At 41.3% G+C, this 18,775-nt stretch overlaps 1 protein-coding gene across 6 annotated transcripts in view; it reads right to left on the bottom strand.

Annotated features, from left to right (window-relative positions):
* The window catches only part of LOC112572162 (mucin-21-like), a 44,148-nt gene that overhangs the window by 23,291 nt on the left and 2,082 nt on the right, over nt 1–18,775 (bottom strand). For 2 of the 6 annotated variants that reach the window (XM_025251723.1, XM_025251727.1), the window contains exons 1-3: nt 5,675–5,736; nt 1,083–1,406; nt 252–418 (exon numbers count right to left, since the gene is read on the bottom strand). In XM_025251723.1, the coding sequence (XP_025107508.1) occupies nt 252–418; nt 1,083–1,406; nt 5,675–5,689 (506 nt within the window). In that variant the 5' untranslated portion in view covers nt 5,690–5,736. Of the gene's footprint in view, nt 1–251; nt 419–1,082; nt 1,407–3,324; nt 4,199–5,674; nt 5,737–7,292; nt 7,463–7,611; nt 7,720–8,330; nt 10,603–11,257; nt 11,425–12,112; nt 12,236–15,531; nt 17,551–17,884; nt 18,025–18,775 lie in introns of those variants that run through there. The other 4 variants (XR_003100954.1, XM_025251726.1, XM_025251725.1 and 1 more) reach the window with 4 other exon arrangements.

The raw sequence follows: 18,775 nt of genomic DNA, 5'->3' as shown, positions 1-18,775 counted from the left end.
CATTAAGCCTCTTCCCTAAGTTACAGAATGTGAAGACAATTTGGATTTGTTTTAAAATCAGTGTTGAATGAATAACAGGAGAGCCAAATGGATGATTGGATGGCAATACTGATTATTTCAAACTGAAAATACTTCTCTGATTTCCTTAAATTTAAGGGTGCTTTGTGGTATGGTGAAGGGCTAAGTAGGGGTGAAAAGGACAGGATTTAGTACAACATGCTGCGAACATATCCCATGTGATTGCCACGTACCCGGTTGTAGCCGCTAGTGACATTCCTTTGGCAGCCACAGACCCAGCAGCAATGCCCGCTGTTCCAAAACCAAGGGCTCCGATCACCACCGGAGTCGCTACCACAGCCCCCACTCCTACTGCCACCGGAGCTGCGACCTTAATCACCTTTCTCATGGTTCCCGACAACTGTCAGAAAATGTTGGTGATACAAATTTAATATTTAAATATTTTAAATCATGTTTACGGTATGTTATGTCATGATTACGTTGAGTTCATAATTTATTGTCCACCTGGCTTCGTTACAACTGCATAGACTTGAAAAGGAGATTTTCTTCACTTTCTATGAAAAAGTAGAAACCTAATTATAATTCCTAAAACTAGAATTACTGGTGTCTAATGTACACTAGACCTTTAGGAAAAGTATTTGGGTTATCTTCATCCTGATGGTAGTTTTACACAAGATTTCGGCCACGTATTAGTTCTATATGCATGTCACCTTTGATTAAACGAACATTGAATACAGTTTTATCTATTTCACTGCATAGAAGACAGCGCCCAGTAGCCATTTGCAAATCCGTTAGAAGTTGTAATGATAGACTATAAACCTAGATGAACTTTACCTTTTCTGGGATGTGAAACCGTTTATGGAAGGCGTTGTCGTTTTAGATGCAACCTCACTTCGACCACGACATGAGCGCGGCGAGTGATATGAGCATGGAAGGTGGTCTGAGAATCGGCATGAGCATGGTAATAGAGAATTGTGTGTGGTATGAGAATGACAACCACTGACAATGAAAATCATTCATTTTCTTGGGTTCTAAACAAGTGCTTCTGACAGCTTTTTTCTTACCCAGGGCTTTTTCGGGCTGCTGCCTGCGTCTTCTTCCTTTTGTTGTTGTTCTTCTTCTTCCTTTTGTTGTTCTTTTTCTTCCTTTTGTTGTTGTTCTTCTTCTTCCTTTTGTTGTTCTTCTTCTTCCTTTTGTTGTTCCTTTTCTTCCTTTTGCTGTTCTTCTTTTTCTTCCTTTTGTTGTTCTTCTTTTTCTTTCTTTTTTAGTTCCTTTCTTACTCTGTAGCCACGGTAAAATGCCTGAATTATTGTTGCAGCCTGTTCTCTCTCAGCATCAGTGTCACCTGACTTCCTTTGGACATTGGTCTTTTCCATGGTGATTCCCTCCTGTAAGCATTATAGCACAGATATGATAAAAGTAAAACTTCAGTAATCTGTAGCACCTATACATACCTATTTCTTAGTAACTTTTGACATTAATAAAGTGATTATACTCGTTTGATAGTGATGACCTATCTGTACTCACTCTCCTCGAGTTATCTGTCATGGATGATGGAGACTGTACTTAATGCTACAGTAGTTCAAACAAAAGCTTAACTCAATCACATAAGTTTAAAACATTGCTACTGAAGAAGAAATGACAGGAAATTTGTATCCAATAGATGATATGATGTTCATATATGTGTGTATAGTGTCCTAGTAGACAATCAGGAATTATTTCAATACCTTTTGCTATTCTTTCACTGAATAACTGATTGGTTCTCAGTACTAAGAGACTTCTGCTTTATAGTGTTATTAATAATAATAACAGTAGAAGACCGTGTGCAGTGTTGTCAGGATAACAAGTAATGTACTAATCGTCATACCATATGTATATGTCAATTTGTAATGTTGTAGAAAAAAAAAAAAAACACCAAAAGGTTTTCACGAAATAGTCCATGTCCGAGATAGAAAGTCCGCCTTTTTCTTAACGGTCTCAGAGTGTTTCGCTAGCCATAAGATGTATGTCTGTAGGAAGGATGCTAATAATAATAGAAGAATAAATGAAGTTGTATTGCCGTTAGCAAGCGACCTGAGACAGGGGTGAGCGAGACAGAGCCTGGTATGACCCACAGTTGCAGCCGCTCAACTTCCTATCATCTGGGTAACCTCGAATCATTCTCGTTATGGTGGTGACAATGGTGCACCAAGATCGACTCTGTTGCTGTCCACTGCCGACGATCGGGGAGTGGGGTTGGTGGGGATGGAGGGCAGTTAGTCCCGAGTGACACTGTTATTAACCTCAGCCGAAGCTGAACTAAAGTTAATGTCGTGAAGACGCGTGAATTGTTTCTAGTTGTAAGCGTCCTCCCATTGTTCAACTCTTTTGTGCTTCACCCATTTGTTATCAACTTAAAAATAAAATATCTGCAAAATATTTATCGTTGAGGGTTTTGTTTGTTTTCCCCTCTTCTTTCTTGTCCATGATCTTTGATTTTCAAGTGATGTCTTAGTTGGATCAACTGTACTATTGTCTGCCATTTCACGCGCACACACACACTTGGATGCTTTGAATAAACGAAGTACACATGCGATGTACGAATTATTTTGCTGCTTACGTACACTTGTAGCACTGCAGGTAGAACACCAATGCGGTTCGTATGTACAAGTTGGTTTTCAACAACATCTGTGAGGTTGAAAATGTGATGCCGCCTCAATCTAAATTTGTACAACAGTTCAGCATCGTTGTATTTATCAATAGAGTTAATTCTATTGCGAAAACTCTCTCACTCTCCACAAAACACGCCTCTGTCTTGTTCTGAGTGAAACAATCGCCGCCATCTTTAGCCAGGGGACACCACCGTTAGGAGCCATATGGGTGAGCGCAGATGTGAGCCCATAAATATGCCGTGTTCGCGATAACGAACGATTAGTCACGTGAATACAAGCCCAGGTTTGTTTGTTGTTGTTTTTTTTTTATAAATTTATAAACCAAACAAGTCTGGAACGCAGTACACGTCAATGTTGACGCCACGTTGACACGGCTGCGACAGGATCTACTCTAACCTACTTAACGGTTTTATCTTGTCTGGCACCCTTGCATTAAACTGTGGTCATAAATTAACTTTTGTCGAAATGTCGCAGTACGTTTACAACACGATAAGTAGTATTTATACATGTATTTCATTTATGAATGCGATGTCGACAGCGAACTGAACACAAGGCTAACTGCAGGCTTCGGAGGCAAAGAGATGATGGGCCGGGTTGCGCTGTTCGTTGCCATGGCTACAAAAGGTAGAAAGAACTCGGTGTCTGTAACACTTACCTTTCAAGGATGTGCTGCGACGTGAGACCCTGAAGACTGGCTTCTCCTTAGTTATCCAAGAGAGTCTTTCTAGAGATTAGTGATCAACTTCCTGAGCGATGCTTTATATAACTGGTAAAGGTCACGTGACGACACAGCTTCATGGAATATTATCTTCCTTTTTCCTTTTGTAGCGGGAGCGCTTGTTTATGTCAGTTGGTACTGCTGACAGTGCTTAGTCCCTCTGTCACAATCTCATGATAAGAATTGCCTTCTCACAGTGCGCAGGCGCAGGGGTCAACAGGTCATGTCCACCACTTGACGGGTCATTTCCTCCAACCCCAACGCTTGGTTCGTGCTAGCGGCGCGGCGCAAGACGGACAGCAACAGCGGGTGACGTAGTGCCCGAGCTGTCCTGTACAGCTAGCGGGTGACGTAGTGCCCAAGCTGTCCTGTACAGCTAGCGGGTGACGTAGTGCCCAAGCTGTCCTGTACAGCTAGCGGGTGACGTAGTGCCCAAGCTGTCCTGTACAGCTAGCGGGTGACGTAGTGCCCAAGCTGTGTTATGTTGCCGCCTTGTGAACGTGTACCACTAGCGCGAGTGAGATCTATGTACTGTCCATGTAGTAGTTGTGACACAGCAGAGAGAAAGAACACATGTGAAGGTCCGGCGGAATTGATGCACCGAAGAAAAGACACTTTAGTCGAAAGAGAAAGTAAAGCAGGGTCTTTTGTGGTCTCTATGGTCGGCTGAGTTCGGGTGCGTGTAATGGATAGGTAAAAAAACAAAAAGAACACAACGCGAGGCAGGTAAAAGACTAGACGACGCACCTAACTAACGAAAGCTAGAATTTTTGTGGTGGAAAATCCTCCTTGGGAACTTCTGTCCTCTTCCCTGAAACAACAAAGAGGACCGGACTGATTTGGCGCTAAGGTGTAGAGTGTTAGCGAGGGTCGGTCAGTCCGGCTACACTTATTTGTATGGATGTAGATGGCCGGAAGTCATGTATGAACCTCCTTGAGCAAATGACATCAAGTGATGTGACGTCAAAATAAGGTGATGACAAAAAGGAGGACGTTAAAAAAAAAGGAAGAGAGCAGACGACGGCGAGTCAGAGAAGGAGCACGGACACGCAACGCAGCCGCGGCCATTGTTCTAGCCCATTCATCAAAGGGTTGCGCATCCGCTAACGGTTCCTGCTTTTGAGTGCTGGACGGCTGTTGTCGCCACTCCATAAACCCAACCACTCGGCCACATCGTTTTGGCGCAGCGAGCAGGATGTTTGTCAGCGGAGAAGCACACAATGGCTGCAGAGGCAGACAGCCCAGTAGAGGCTTCACGCACGTATCAGAAGTTTGCCGGCTGACCAACGCAGTGTGTGGAGAAATTCAAAAGAGAGTGAAAAACAGTGTATCGCAGATGGTTTTCTTTGTTGTAGGTTAATTTATATAAATATTCAAAAATATCGGTGGAAATTTCAATTGCGGGCATTTCTGTATAAGCCAGTAATGACTTCAGAAATCCTGTTTAAATTAACTAAGCTAGGGTTTTCAAAGCTGCATGTTTTACCTAGATACTGGACAGTAGAATGAATGCATCAAAAAGTAAATAAACTAAAAAAATTAATTATTATAAAAAGTATTATTGCCACAGCACTGGTATCTGAGAAAATCTTTTAACTGGCCTAGCAGCACAAGATGCTGAAAGTGTATGGGTACCACAGAAAGTATTTGGGACTCAAAAACTTCCCTAGGGCATTAAGAAATTATGTTTTGTGACATGTTATTATAATCGGTTGTTAATCTAGTAAAGAAGAATTCATTTATTTGATAAGTAATAGTACACTAGAAATTCGACTTGATGGTTGGCAATTATTCGACAAACACCGATCATATGACACCAATACTTGCACACGCTACTGTGAGTTATACACCACTTACAAACCCTCTTTCTCGCTTGCTCTCTCAAACACTTGCGAGCAGGCACACATGGATGCTTGGTAGCACTGTACAAGACCCTCGCAGACTGCACATTCAACTGTGATCCTGACGAGCTATGGCTGTTTCATCAAGACTTGGGTTTAATTAGTTTCACTGTGCACAATGTCGCAAATAAAATCTAGTCCTGCTTCTAACACACTGCGGAGGAGTGCGAGACCTACTTTTTTTCCAGTATCTTTGTAGCGGAAGAAGAATGTGCATTCGTGCATTCGTGCCAGCTCCATGCAGTTCACAACTTGAGTGAGAGAGATGTGTGCTGACAGCTGCATTATTTGTTCTGCGTATCTCTTGTAAGCAGCACAAGACAACAACGAGACAATGTGAATACACACTAATTCATTTATAGCAGAACAAAGTCTGGAAATCTCACCGTTTTGGATGCCATGATCACATTCCCATCGCAATGCTCTTGTGTTTACAAGGGAGATAAGCATTATCACATCAATTAACGCTGACAGAGTTACTGTTACTAGGACTCCGCTTATGAAGCACATTTCTAGCCAAGAAAATTCTTTGATTTGTCCAGCTCTAAAAAGTGAAATAAAAATTTCAACTGGCTGTATTGATATATAATACATTTCATGATTTCTTGAGCGCCTGTGTGTGTGTTCGTTCTAAGGGGTGTTAAAAACAGGTGGGAAATTGCATGCATTACTTTTTCTTTCTTCAATAGCAAGGCTCTGATACAGAATTTTTCTCGTAATTTTCTTTTCTTTATTCACATCATGGCTCGTTACTAATAAGACAGGAGCAAGAGGCTAAGTCCATATTTTTTCATGTAAATACGATTCATAAAACGTAATTTAAAAGGATCTTACCACAATTAAGTTGTCCACAAAATTAACCCTAAAACCTATATTATCATGTGAATCAAATTCGTAGTTGCTGATAGGTATTTTTAAATGGCGTTTGTTTTTTTAGAGTATACATAATTCCATGCACTAAGCTTAACTAAGCTTGACAATATAACTGGTACGTTCATTCTTGGAAACGCACACTAAAATAATAAAATAAGGCATACGCTTTGTGGCTTTGTTTTGTTTAATTGTAATGTCCTGAAGCTGTGATCTATATTAGCAATAATGGATTTTTTTTTTAATTTACGCTGCGTCTCGCACCTCTTCTTCGTGTTTCTGTCGGCTTCTGGAATCTTCTACTTCTTCCACAGCCACCCGACTAATCTGCCGACAGCAGCGGTTGCAGCAGTCGTCGTACCACCCACCGCAACCGCTTGTGATCCGCTTAGCGCTGCCAGAGCTCCAATGGACTGGCAGGTTGAGATGACCGACATTCCAACCCTGTCAATGTCACACAGGAAATCCTTTAGCAATTTTCAATGGTTGCTGTGTACATATATATATATTGTTTTTCTATCTCGGTGTAGGTCAGTCAAGTGATAGAAGAAAGAAGAGAGAGGAGACGGATGATGATGACTGATTGGTGATGCGATTTTTATAGAGAATTTTGTTCTCTTAAAGTAGGCATAATGCACTGTACAGGCACGAAAGCAAACTATATAGATTTTTTTAAACACGGTGAGAAGAGAATGAGAAAGGAGGGAGGAGCAGAAGAAGAAGAACGAGATGAAAGGTCTATAAAGCACGAGAATAAACGTGAGAATACAAATAAGAAACTACACTACATGAGAGAGAGAGAGTTTAGCAAAAGGAAGTCGTCTCTTTAACCTCAATTAAATTAATGGGTCTCTATAGACATGAAAAATCCGCAAGGAAACCACTCGGGTAACCTGCCGGTTCCAAGACGGGATGAAGGAGGAGGGCTGGGAGTGGGGCTAGCAACCCCACCCTGCAAAAAATTAAAACGCTACAGAAACCGCAATATCGCGCCCTATGCTCCACTGGAGGCGAATAGGAACAAGAAGAAGAAGAATAAACATACAAAGATCAAATTCACGAACAAATAAAAATGTAACCAGTCGCTGTTAACTGAGAGGTGTTCTGACAAAGTATCTGTGCTCATTAACCTACCCGCTTGTGGCGGCGAGTGACATTCCTTTGGCTGCCACAGACCCAGCAGCGATGCCTGCTGCTTTAAAGCCAAGTCCTCCGATCACCACCGGAGTCGCTACCACAGCCCCCACTCCTACTGCAACCGGAACTGCGGCCCTAATCGCCCTTGTCATGGTGGTTCCCGACACCTGTCAGCAAATGTTGGTGACACAAATTTCATATTTAAATAATGTTTACGGTATGTTACGTCATGTTTACGTTCAGTTTATATTGTTCACATCAAAACTTGTCTGCTTCTTTTGTTTGGTTTTTTTTTTTTTTTTTGTTCTTTTCTTACCCTGAAGCGTTGGTAACATTTCTGAATTATTGTCGCAGCCTGCACTCTCTCAGAATCAGTGTCACCTGAGTCCCTTCGGCTGTTGGCCATTTCCATGGTGATTCCCTCCTGTAAGCATTTATAGCACAGATATGATAAAAGTAAAACTTCAGTAATCTGTATATTTATCAATAGAGTTAATTCTATTGCGACAAATTCTCTCTCTCCACAAAACACGCCTCTCTCTTGTTCTGAGCGAAACAATCGCTGCCATCTTTAGCCAGGGGACACCACCGTTAGGGGCCATGAATGCGCCGTGTTCGCGATAACGGACGATTCGTCACCTGAACACAAGCCCAGATATTAAAAAAAAATTAATAAATATATTTAAAACACCCAAGTCCCCAACGCAGCACACGTCAATAGAAAGGCGCTGCGTGTAGCCACAACGCCACGTTGACGCTGCTGCGACAGGATCTACTCTAACCTACTTAACGGTTTTACCTTGTGTCGCACCCTTGCATTAAACTGTGATCATAAAGTAACTTTTGCCAAAATGTAGTAGTAAGTTTACAACACGATAAGTATTATTTATATTTCATTTATTGATGCGATGTCGACAGCGAACTGAACACAAGGCTAACTGCAGGCTTCGGAGGGAGAGAGATGATGGGGCGGGGTGCGCTGTTCGTTTCCATAGCTACAAAAGGTAGAACGAATTCGGTGTCTGTAACACTTACCTTTCAAGGATGTGCTGACGATGTTCTGAAGACTGGCTTCTCCTTAGTTATACACCCGAGTCTTTCTAGAGATTAGCGCTCAACTTCGTGAACGACTCTCGATAAAAGTCACGTGACCCTCAGCACATACGCAGACCTTGCTTAGTCGTCGATTGTAGGTCGGTGGGTCGGTCTCGCTACAACGACACAGCTTCCAGGAATATTGACTTCATTTTTCCATATATATACATTGTAATGATTAAATGATAAAGCAGAGAGCCTGCCTCATGCTGTCAGTGGGAAAAGAGGCAGTTACGATCAATGGTAGGGAGGAGCCATCCACTGATAACAGACGTTGCTATAGTCACGAAAGCCTTCAGATACAAAGTAGTCTGACTTATAGAGCTTTGTATTTTATCTTTGATTGGTTTTCCGCCTATTCGTCTCTATCCACCCACCCACGTATGGGGCGCGTTGGTAATTTTATCTAATTGTCTCCCTCTACCTATAAAATGAATTTTATTCTTATAGAATTCATTCTATAGCTATACAATTCATTATATACGTACTAACGCATTCTATATCTAAACAATTTGTGACGAAACTACAAGAAGAGATGACTATCTAGCCCGAGGGGGAGGGGGACACTTTTGTTGCCCCGCTTCACACCTCCTTCCACCTTCTCACCTCCACTCACCCACGTTCGCACCTTGCACGCCACTCACAACTACTGGTTTCCTCCCACTCGTGTGCGCAACAACCTCAACACAGTTGTACAACATATATAATTTATTATTAATAAAAAAAACAACAACTGAGCATTACAAATCGTCTTACACATATTAGTAGAACGACCTGACATCAGGACAGTGGGATTTGAATATAACAAAAGCACGATTAACTCAGACTTCGTGGCTCCCAGTCCCGTGTCAGGCGAACACTTCGCCCTGTTGTCCTTGCACCAGGTAATTATAGAATGCATTACATAGCTCTACAATTCATTATATAATAGAATGCACTCTATAAGTGAATTTATGGCATTTTTTTTTTATATGTAAGTTGGTCACATCTCCAAACGAGACCATTGGATACTCTTTTTCGCATTGTAAGTCTCCAAAAAATGTAGGAGTGAACCTCTAAAACATGTTAAAAGTCATGTAGAATGACTTAGTTTGTCCTCATACTACTGAAAATACCATATGAATTATCGTTAGTTTGTTTCTACAAATGTATATTTCAGAATATTGCACCCTAATTAGGAAAGTTCTAACTGACCCATCCACAAATTTACTGTTGAGTATTTATCACAGTATTTATAACTAACAAACAACTTTTCTTTAGTTTGAGGATCTGACATGTCATCAAAATCTGTTTTAAGCGGATCTCTCTTTCTCTGCCTTGTCTTCTACTGCCTTCTCTTTCTCGCTCAGCGCCACAACCTTTAAGAGCATTGCCACCAACAATCTTCATTTATAGAGCATGTTGCGACTGATTACAGAGTCCCTACTTTTATGTGACATGCTACTCGAATGCCATTCTTTGCATGCATTTTTTTAATGATGGTTATAACTAACTAAAGTTTGTCAGAAATTTAAAAAAAAGTCTTCCAAACTGACCTACAAACAACAGAAAATAAAAATATGAAGAAGGAAGACATTCAAATGACAAAAAAGATACATAGTAAAAAATAACGAGAATGACACCAAAAAAAACCCAAAAAAAACCTGGAAAATTGGAAATAAACTATTTAACGTGTGTTAGGCACCTCGTGTTTTCACAGATAATAACCTATCGCAATATCGTCACAGACCTTTTCTAAATGAATCCATGTTTATTGGTTAAATAGACTTTCCTAGGCGACAGGCAGACGTTGATTTTTATTTTGTTTTTCTATTCCTCAAATTTTCTCATGGTCATACAGAAAATAGGAGACTACCGCATTGTTCTTTCCAAAAATCTTTAATTATCATGGACTTTTTCCTCTTTAGTTCACAAATGAATGCCACTAGAAGTTTATCGTTTGGCGCTGTCAAATATGTCCATCAACAAAATTACATTCTCTACTTCCCATTCTGCAGCCATTTTAACAAGCGTCCACGGTGAGCGAAGGGTTTCACAGTCTCACAGGCGTGACTGAACATCCGGGGGCTTCCGTGGTGAGCGCCGAAGTTGCTGAATGCAGGGTAGCTTATACATCCCGGCGGCCAATGCGCCTCCTACAGCCAACACCTGTGTAGTGGAAAGTCCTGCTGCTCCCACCGACTGAAGAGCTGAGACAACGGACATGCCATGCCTGTAACAGTGGTGCAATCAGGCAGTCTCAGCAAAATGGAATCTCTTAAAAGAGGGTAAATCAGCCAATAATGAAAACAATGGGGGAGCCACACGAACGCCCTAGCACTCACACTCAAACTTTTCCACTGGTACATACTGGTGTTTCAGATGGGGTACCAGGTGCACAGCTTGTTGCGAGCTATGATCTCAAACTTACAGGATGGACCCTTTGCGGGCGCTGTAAAAAAAACTTGCTGAAGCCACCGCGCACCAATCTTACCACTTGCAATGTCATATACGCCGGCATGGATTATAACATCTACTTGATCAGTGTCACAATCCAAGCAGGACAATAACTAAAGTGGTTCAAGAAAGCAAAAATCGCGCATCACTGTCAATGTACAAATATGCAGTGGTGGGGTATTCAAAATGCTGATATCGCAGTATTAAGACTTCCAAAATGAAGTCTTATCGACTCGCTCAGATCCATGGTAGCAAGATGCCAGCTGCATGGCTCACCCTAAAGAATCAGCTAAGCACTAAGCTTTCATACAATGTAACTCTCATCCCCTTCTCTTTTATGTGAAAGAAGGACTAGTACAAGGACACCCGTTTAATCCATCAACTGACCTATATTTTTAGTCTGCCCTGACCCACGTGAACATGTCACCTACCCGGATGTCGCGGCTAGTGACATCGCTTTGGCAGCCAGAGACCCAGCGGCGATGCCTGTTGTTCCAAAGCCAAGGGCACCAATCACCGCCTGAGTCGCTACCTTAGCCCCCACTCCTACTGCCACCGGATATGCGACCTCAGTCACCTTTGTCATGGTTCCCGACACCTGTAAGCAAATGTTGGTGATACAAATTTAATATTGAAATCATGTTTACGGTATGTTACGTCATGTTTACGTTGAGTTCACATCGTTCACATCAAAGCCGGTGGACCGTGCGATACGTTTCAGCCTGAGTAAGCTCCCGCGGCTGGCACCGTTAGAGATGCATAGAATTGAAAAGGAGATTTTCTTCACTTTCTACGGCGAAGTAGAAACCTAATTATAATTACTAAAACTAGAATTACTGGTGTATAATGTACACAAGACCTTTAGGAAAAGTATTTTGGTTATCTTCATCCTGATGGTAGCTTTACACAAGATTTCAGCCACGTGTTAGTTCTGTATGCATGTCACCTTCGTTTAAAGGAACATTGAATACAGTTTTATCTATTTCATAACACAGAAGACAGCGCCCAGTAGCCATTTGCAAATTCGTTAGAAGTTGTAATGATAGACTATAAACCTAGATGAACTTTACCTTTTCTGGGATATGAAACCGTTTATGGAAGGCGTTGTCGTTTTAGGTGCAACCTCACTTCGACCACGACATGAGCGCGGCAAGTGATATGAGCATGGAAGGTGGTCTGAGAATCGGCATGAGCATGGTAATAGAGAATTGTATGAGAATGAAAACCACGAAAATCATTCATGTTCTTGGGTCCTAAACATGTGCTTCTGACAGCTTTTTTCTTACCCAAGGCTTCGTCGGGCTTCTGTCTGCGTCTTCTTTCTGAACTTTTGCTGCAGCCTGTTCTTTCTCAGCATCAGTGTCACCTGACTTCCTTTGGACGTTGGTCTTTTTCATGGTGATTCCCTCCTGTAAGCATTATAGCACAGATATGAGAAAAGTAAATCTTCAGTAATCTCTAACACCTATACATACCTATTTGTCAGTAATTCTTGACATTAATAAAGTGATTATACTCGTTTGATATCTGTACTCACTCTCCTCGACTCATCTGTCATGGATGATGGGAGACTGTACTTAATGCTACAGTAGCTCAAAAAAAACCTTAACTCAATCACATAAGTTTAAAACATTGCTACTGAAGAAGAAATGACCGTAAGTTTGTACCCAATAGATGATATGATGTTCATGCATGTGTGTATAGTGTCCTAGTAGACAATCAGGAATTATTTCAATACCTTTTGATATTCTTTCACTGAATAGCTCAAGCATATTTTTGTGTCCGTGTTTATACTGAGGACTATAAACAACAGGATTCCAACAGATGTATGTATGTAACCGTATTATTTGTGTACCACTTTGCATTCGCTCTGTTATAATTATGGTACTTCGAATTATCTGTGCAACTGTGTTGTCAGTTGGTTTGTGTACGCGACTGACAGCTGTTACTAGAGCGAAAGCGTGCGGATGTGCGTAGCGACTGAGTGGGTGTGTGAGTCAGACCACGGACGTGTACAGGTGGATTGTACAGGTGGATGGCTGACTGTATGCCGAGACCAACGCTCGGCCTCTTGCGAAGTTCTCCGCTGCGAGTCTCGGCGAGCCTAAAGCATGAATGTGACTTAACCGGAAGCTTTGTACACACCAGCCTCGTTCTAGTAATTAGACTGAAACATGGCAAAACAGGAAGCTGTTTTGTGAATGGCCTCGTTCTAGGAGTTAATTTTTAAAAAGTTGGTTTTCAACAACATCTGTGAGGTTGGAAATGTGATGCCGTCTCAATCTAAATTTATACAACAGTTCAGCATCGTTGAATTTATAAATAGAGTTAATTCTATTGCGACAAATTCTCTCTCTCTCCTCAAAACACGCCTCTCTCTTGTTCTGAGCGAAACAATCGCTGCCTTCTTTAGCCAGGGGACACCACCGTTAGGGGCCATCGGTTAGAGGCCATGAATGCGCCGTGTTCGCGATAACGGACGATTCGTCACCTGAATACAATGGTGTGCACAAGCGAACTTAAACATGAACTTAAGCTTAAGTTGGCTGACTTAACTTTAAGTACAGTAACTCGATGTGCACAAGACAACTCAAGTCCGCTAAGTACAAAATTTCTTACTCAACTTTAAGACTGCCCTCCCCCAGGTATAAACCCTTACTTAGCTGAGTCGGGCGACTTAAGTTAGCACATTTCTGATTTCTTCGTGTGAAGAGTGACAGAAGATGGCAGCGAGACGACTGTGCTTTAGAATGACGATAAGAAGACATTTGAGGAGGGAACGTGTGTTTCGTGACAGACACAATCCTTTTGACCTATATGATCCGTGATATAGTCCTAGTTGCTGGCACGGCATAAAACACAAACAATGTGACCTGTATGACGACGTTGAACTCTACGCTCGATTTCGCTTTCGGCGAGTCGATATCATGTACCTGTGCGATTTAATACAGGAGGACATCGACCTCCCTGGCTTTTAAATTTGACAATTTTAAAAAAAATTTGGGCCCATTCCCGTTTTTGCTCTCCACGAGCACTGATGGCAACTGCTATGTCTTTGCACAGCTGATTTTTTTCTTCGCGGTCCACGTATTGGAAAGTGTCGCAAAAGCCCTTCTTTGTGCCTTCCACCAAGCTCATGCGAAGCCGAATCACAATCCCTCCAGTTGGCCGTACGGTTTTTTTTTTGTTTTTTTTTTTTTTTGCACTTCTCTCTCTCTCTCTCTTTTTATATTAAACAATACATATACAAAACATAACAAAAAACTACCGCACACATCAATTTACATAAATAGATCAACAAACATATCTGACAATCTACACAAATCTTTCCTCCATCTCATCATGCCCTACCCTATGAAACCTGACGCTAGTAACAGCATAGGTTGTAGTGGTTTGTCTTTTAGTTGTAGCATACACAAATACCGATAGCTTTCAACATTCTCAATTGTTATTCTATCGTTACAAAAGATAGGTTCTGACAAAATTTCATGTTTATCACACACTATATTCTCTCCAAATATCCTGTATGCTTTTAGTACATCCGTCCAGAAGCTATTTGCATTAATATAGTAGCAAACTGCAGGGCCCAGTTTGTCCAAATAACCTATTATTTTATGTGTAGACAGAAGATTTTTTTCCAGCTGTGGTTGCCTTTCTTTATTTTCCGCAGCCATGATAATTTTCACGCATTCATATAAGTTTTAACATCAGGTATGCCCATGCCTCCAGCCTGGATATTTTTAATGGATATTTTTCTATTAATTTTATCATTTTTTCCATTCCAAACAAACCTAAAGATAGATTTCTGTATGTCATTTATAACAAAGTCTGGAGGGTTAGGTAGTAGTAACCAAAGGTGTACTAATTTTGATAAAATTAAGGACTTAAGTATTGCTACTCTCCCTAATGGAGTTAACTGTCTCTTTAACCATATTTTGTACAACATTCTTATTTCAGCAAGCTTGCTATCCTAGTTTAATTTTATACAGTCTTTAACATACGGTCTTTGTTTTTGGTAATTGTTTCCATTTTTCAGGCAAATACCTCAATATCAAAAGATAGTATCGTGGTTGAAAAGACTGAACACGAGCAAACACAAAAGCGTAACACACGAACAAAGCGATTGTTGATTGGCTGTTTGTCTATAAATAGCCAGTGACGCGAGAGAATCCCCGGCAATTCCGAAAAGGACAAGAGGTCACTGTCTTGACCCATTTCTGAACTAAGCAATTTAAGCAGTTGAATCCGCTCATGCACACCACGTCAATTCTCGCCAGCAGCAAACTCAACTGAGTAAAGTTGCGGTTAAGTCAGCCAACTTAAGTAAGAAATTTAAGTTCGCTTATGCACATCAGTCTCGAGCGCAGCACACGTCAATAGAAAGGCGCTGCGTGTAGCCACAACGCCACGTTGACGCTGCTGCGACAGGATCTACTCTAACCTACTTAACGGTTTTGCCTTGTCTCGCACCCTTGCATTACATTGTGATCGTAAATTAACTTTTGTCGAAATGTCGCAGTACGTTTACGACACGATTAGTAGTATTTATACATGTATTTCATTTTCATTTATGAATGCGATGTCGACAGCGAACTGAACACAAGGCTAACTGCAGGCTTCGGAGAGAGAGAGATGATGGGGCGGGTTGCGGTGTTCGTTTCCATAGCTACAAAAGTAGAAAGAACTCGGTGTCTGTAACACTTACCTTTCAATGATGTGCTGACGATGTGCTGAAGACTGACCTCCTTAGTTATACACCCGAGTCTTTCTTGAGATTAGCGCTCAACTTCGTGAACGACTCGCGATAAAAGTCACGTGACCCTCAGCACATGCGCAGACCTCGCTTAGTCGTCGATTGTAGGTCGGTGGGTCGGTCTCGCTACAACGACACAGCTTCCACGAATATTGACTTCATTTTTCCATATATATACATTGTAATGATTTAATGATAAAGCAGAGAGCCTGCCTCATGCTGTCAGTGGGAAAAGAGGCCGTTACGATCAATGGTAGGGAGGAGCCATCCACTGATAACTGACGTTGCTATAGTGACGAAAGCCTTCAGATACGAAGTACATTGTAGTCTGAGCTTTGTACTTTATCTTTGCTTGGTTTTCAGCCTATTCGTCTCTATCCACCCACCCACGTATGGGACGCATTGGTAATTTTATCTAATTTTCGCCCTCTACCTATAGAATGCATTTTATTCTTATATAATTCATTCTTTAGCTATACAATTCATTATATATGTACTAACACATTCTATATCTATACAATTTGTGACGAAACTACAAGGAGAAGAGATGACTATCTAGCCCGAGGGGGAGGGGGACACTTTTGTTGGCCCGCTTCACACCTCCTTCCACCCTCTCACCTCCACTCACCCACGTTCGCACCTTGTACACCACTCACAACTACTGGTTTTCCTCCCACTCGTGTGCGCAACAACCGACAACACAGTTGTACAACATATAAAATTAATTATTAATAACAAAAGAAAAATTGAGTATTACAAATCATCTTACACATATATTAGTAGAACGACCTGACATCAGGACCTCGGCCCTGTTGCTCTGCCTTGCACCAGGTAAATATAGAATGTATTCTATAGCTATACAATTCATTATGTAATAACAAGCATTCTGTAACTGAATTCATTCTATAGCTATAGAGAGAAAAACTCGGTAATAACAAAACAAAACAAATTCATTTATATAATACTCAGAATCTGCTATCCAATTCATTTATAGATACAATTCCATCCTGCAGCTACACAATGCATTCTAGCTATACAATCGTATACTTATAGAATGAATTCTGTAACTACAGAGTTGAAATGCATACGAAACGAGGCTGGTTCAGTTGTATATGGGGCAAGAAGGTCAAAGACTGTGGATTAATAAAGTTGTATTGTATAGTTTATGCTGTAATTGTTACAGTACACTTCTTGGATTAACTACAGTTGATTGGTCTGTCCATATTTTCAACCATAAAAATAAGACAAATCGCAGAAGAAGGTGTTTTTATTTATCATCGACAACACAAGGTCAGCGTTATGTTAGAGGCATCATCTACAACATCGAGAAACGACGAAGACAGTAAAAATTACAAAGGGTATGAATGTACACCCTGTAAATGTTGTAAATCATCAGGGAAAACGATAACAAAGGCAATGAATAAACAGCCTACGCATCTTCTACAATCTTCATACTATATGCACTCTTGATGAGACAAGTAACAGAAAGTCGGGGGGAAGGGTATTTTTGACGAGAGGGAAGATTTCAAACATAATGTTTATGCTGAATCTTTAAAAAATGAAGATTTATATGCTTTACAATGTTTGCATTTTTACTAGACGAAATAAATAAGACAAAAAAAAAAGCAAGATAAAGAAAGTTATCTGGCAAGACACATGATCATCTAACAAGACACAGAAAGTATGCCTGCGACGTAGTTTGACGAAAGTAGACAGTTTGTTTTTTTAATATTAGTGTTGTTTCTACAATTTATTGTAGGATGATAATCTAGAAAGAAAGAGCTGACATGTCATCAAAATCGGATCCTCTTTCGCTGCCTTGTCTTCTCCTGCTTTCTCTTTTTCGCTCAGCGCCACGTGAGTAGCTTACGCACCCCGGCGGCCACAGTGCCTCCTACAGCCAACACCTGTGTAGTGGAAAGTCCTACTGCTCCCACCGACTGAAGAGCTGAGACAACGGTCATGCCATACCTGTGACAGTCGTGCAATCAGGCAGTCTCAGCAAAATGGAATCTCTTAAAAGAGGGTAAATCAGCCAATAATGAAAACAATGGGGGAGCCACACGAACGCCATTGCACTCACACTCAAACTTTTCCACTGCTACATACGGGTGTTTCACATGGGGGACCAGGCGCCCAGTTTGTTGCGAGCTATGATCTCAAACTTACAGGATGGACCCTTTGCGAGCGCTGTAAAAGAACTTGCTCAAGCCACCGTGCACCCATCAGTACAAGGACACACGTTTAATCCAGCAGCTGATCTATATCTTTAGTCTGCCCTGACCCACGTGACCCTGTCACCTACCCGTATGTCGCGGCTAGTGACATCGATTTGGCAGCCAGAGAGCCAGCGGCGATGCCGACAGTTCCAAAGCCTACAGCTGACGCCGCCAGCGGTGCAACTACAACAGTCCCCACTGCTGCTGCTGCGGGAATCAAGATTTCCTGCAAACACGAGTTGATATTATTAAGGATGCAGACACAAGTCTTTCCAGCACAAGAAGCAGTATAAAGCGCCAACTCTTACATTCGCCCCGACTAGTACACGGGCTGGCACACCATGCAAAAAATAGTCAACAGCTTTTCAAAATCGTCATTTCCACACCTTCAATTGCATGCATAATCTTACACTTGATCGCGGTAAATAAGTAAAATTAGCAGGCAAGAGATACGATTAACTAATTTCATTATTTACAACAGTCTCATATTTTATTACTAAATTTGTACTAGAGTTGTTCAGTTCAGTTCGACATAAATTTTTGTTCGCTTTGCTTGCAAGAGCACCGCAATCAAATATGGCGTCTAGAAACTATAGTAGCGCGATTGGGAGGTAAACTGAAACTGAGAGCACCTTTAAACTTCCGTCAGTATACTATCTTCACTTTTCTTCACTCTTAAATCTTCCACCTCACAAAGTCTGGAATCCAGAAATTTTGTCAAATTTTCAATAAACATTAATCCGACAGCTCTTGCTAACCACATTGACGATCTGGCAAGGCCAAAGTGCTCCTTTGCTTCCTTCTAGCCAATCTCGGAGAGTGAGCTTAGGACCATCATACTCCAGTCAAAGCACACAACTTGTCCACGTCTCCTTCTTGTTCTTAGGCGCTAAGAGCATGCTCCTTAGGAGTGTGAGTATGCGCTTTACAAATTTTGCATTTTTTATTATTATTATTTCTTTCCAAAATCCTCGAGA

The sequence above is a fragment of the Pomacea canaliculata genome, linkage group LG9, assembly GCF_003073045.1.
Source record: "Pomacea canaliculata isolate SZHN2017 linkage group LG9, ASM307304v1, whole genome shotgun sequence".
NCBI lineage: Eukaryota > Metazoa > Mollusca > Gastropoda > Architaenioglossa > Ampullariidae > Pomacea > Pomacea canaliculata.
Note: the sequence above shows the minus strand (reverse complement) of the source record. Positions and strands in the feature narration are given on the sequence as shown.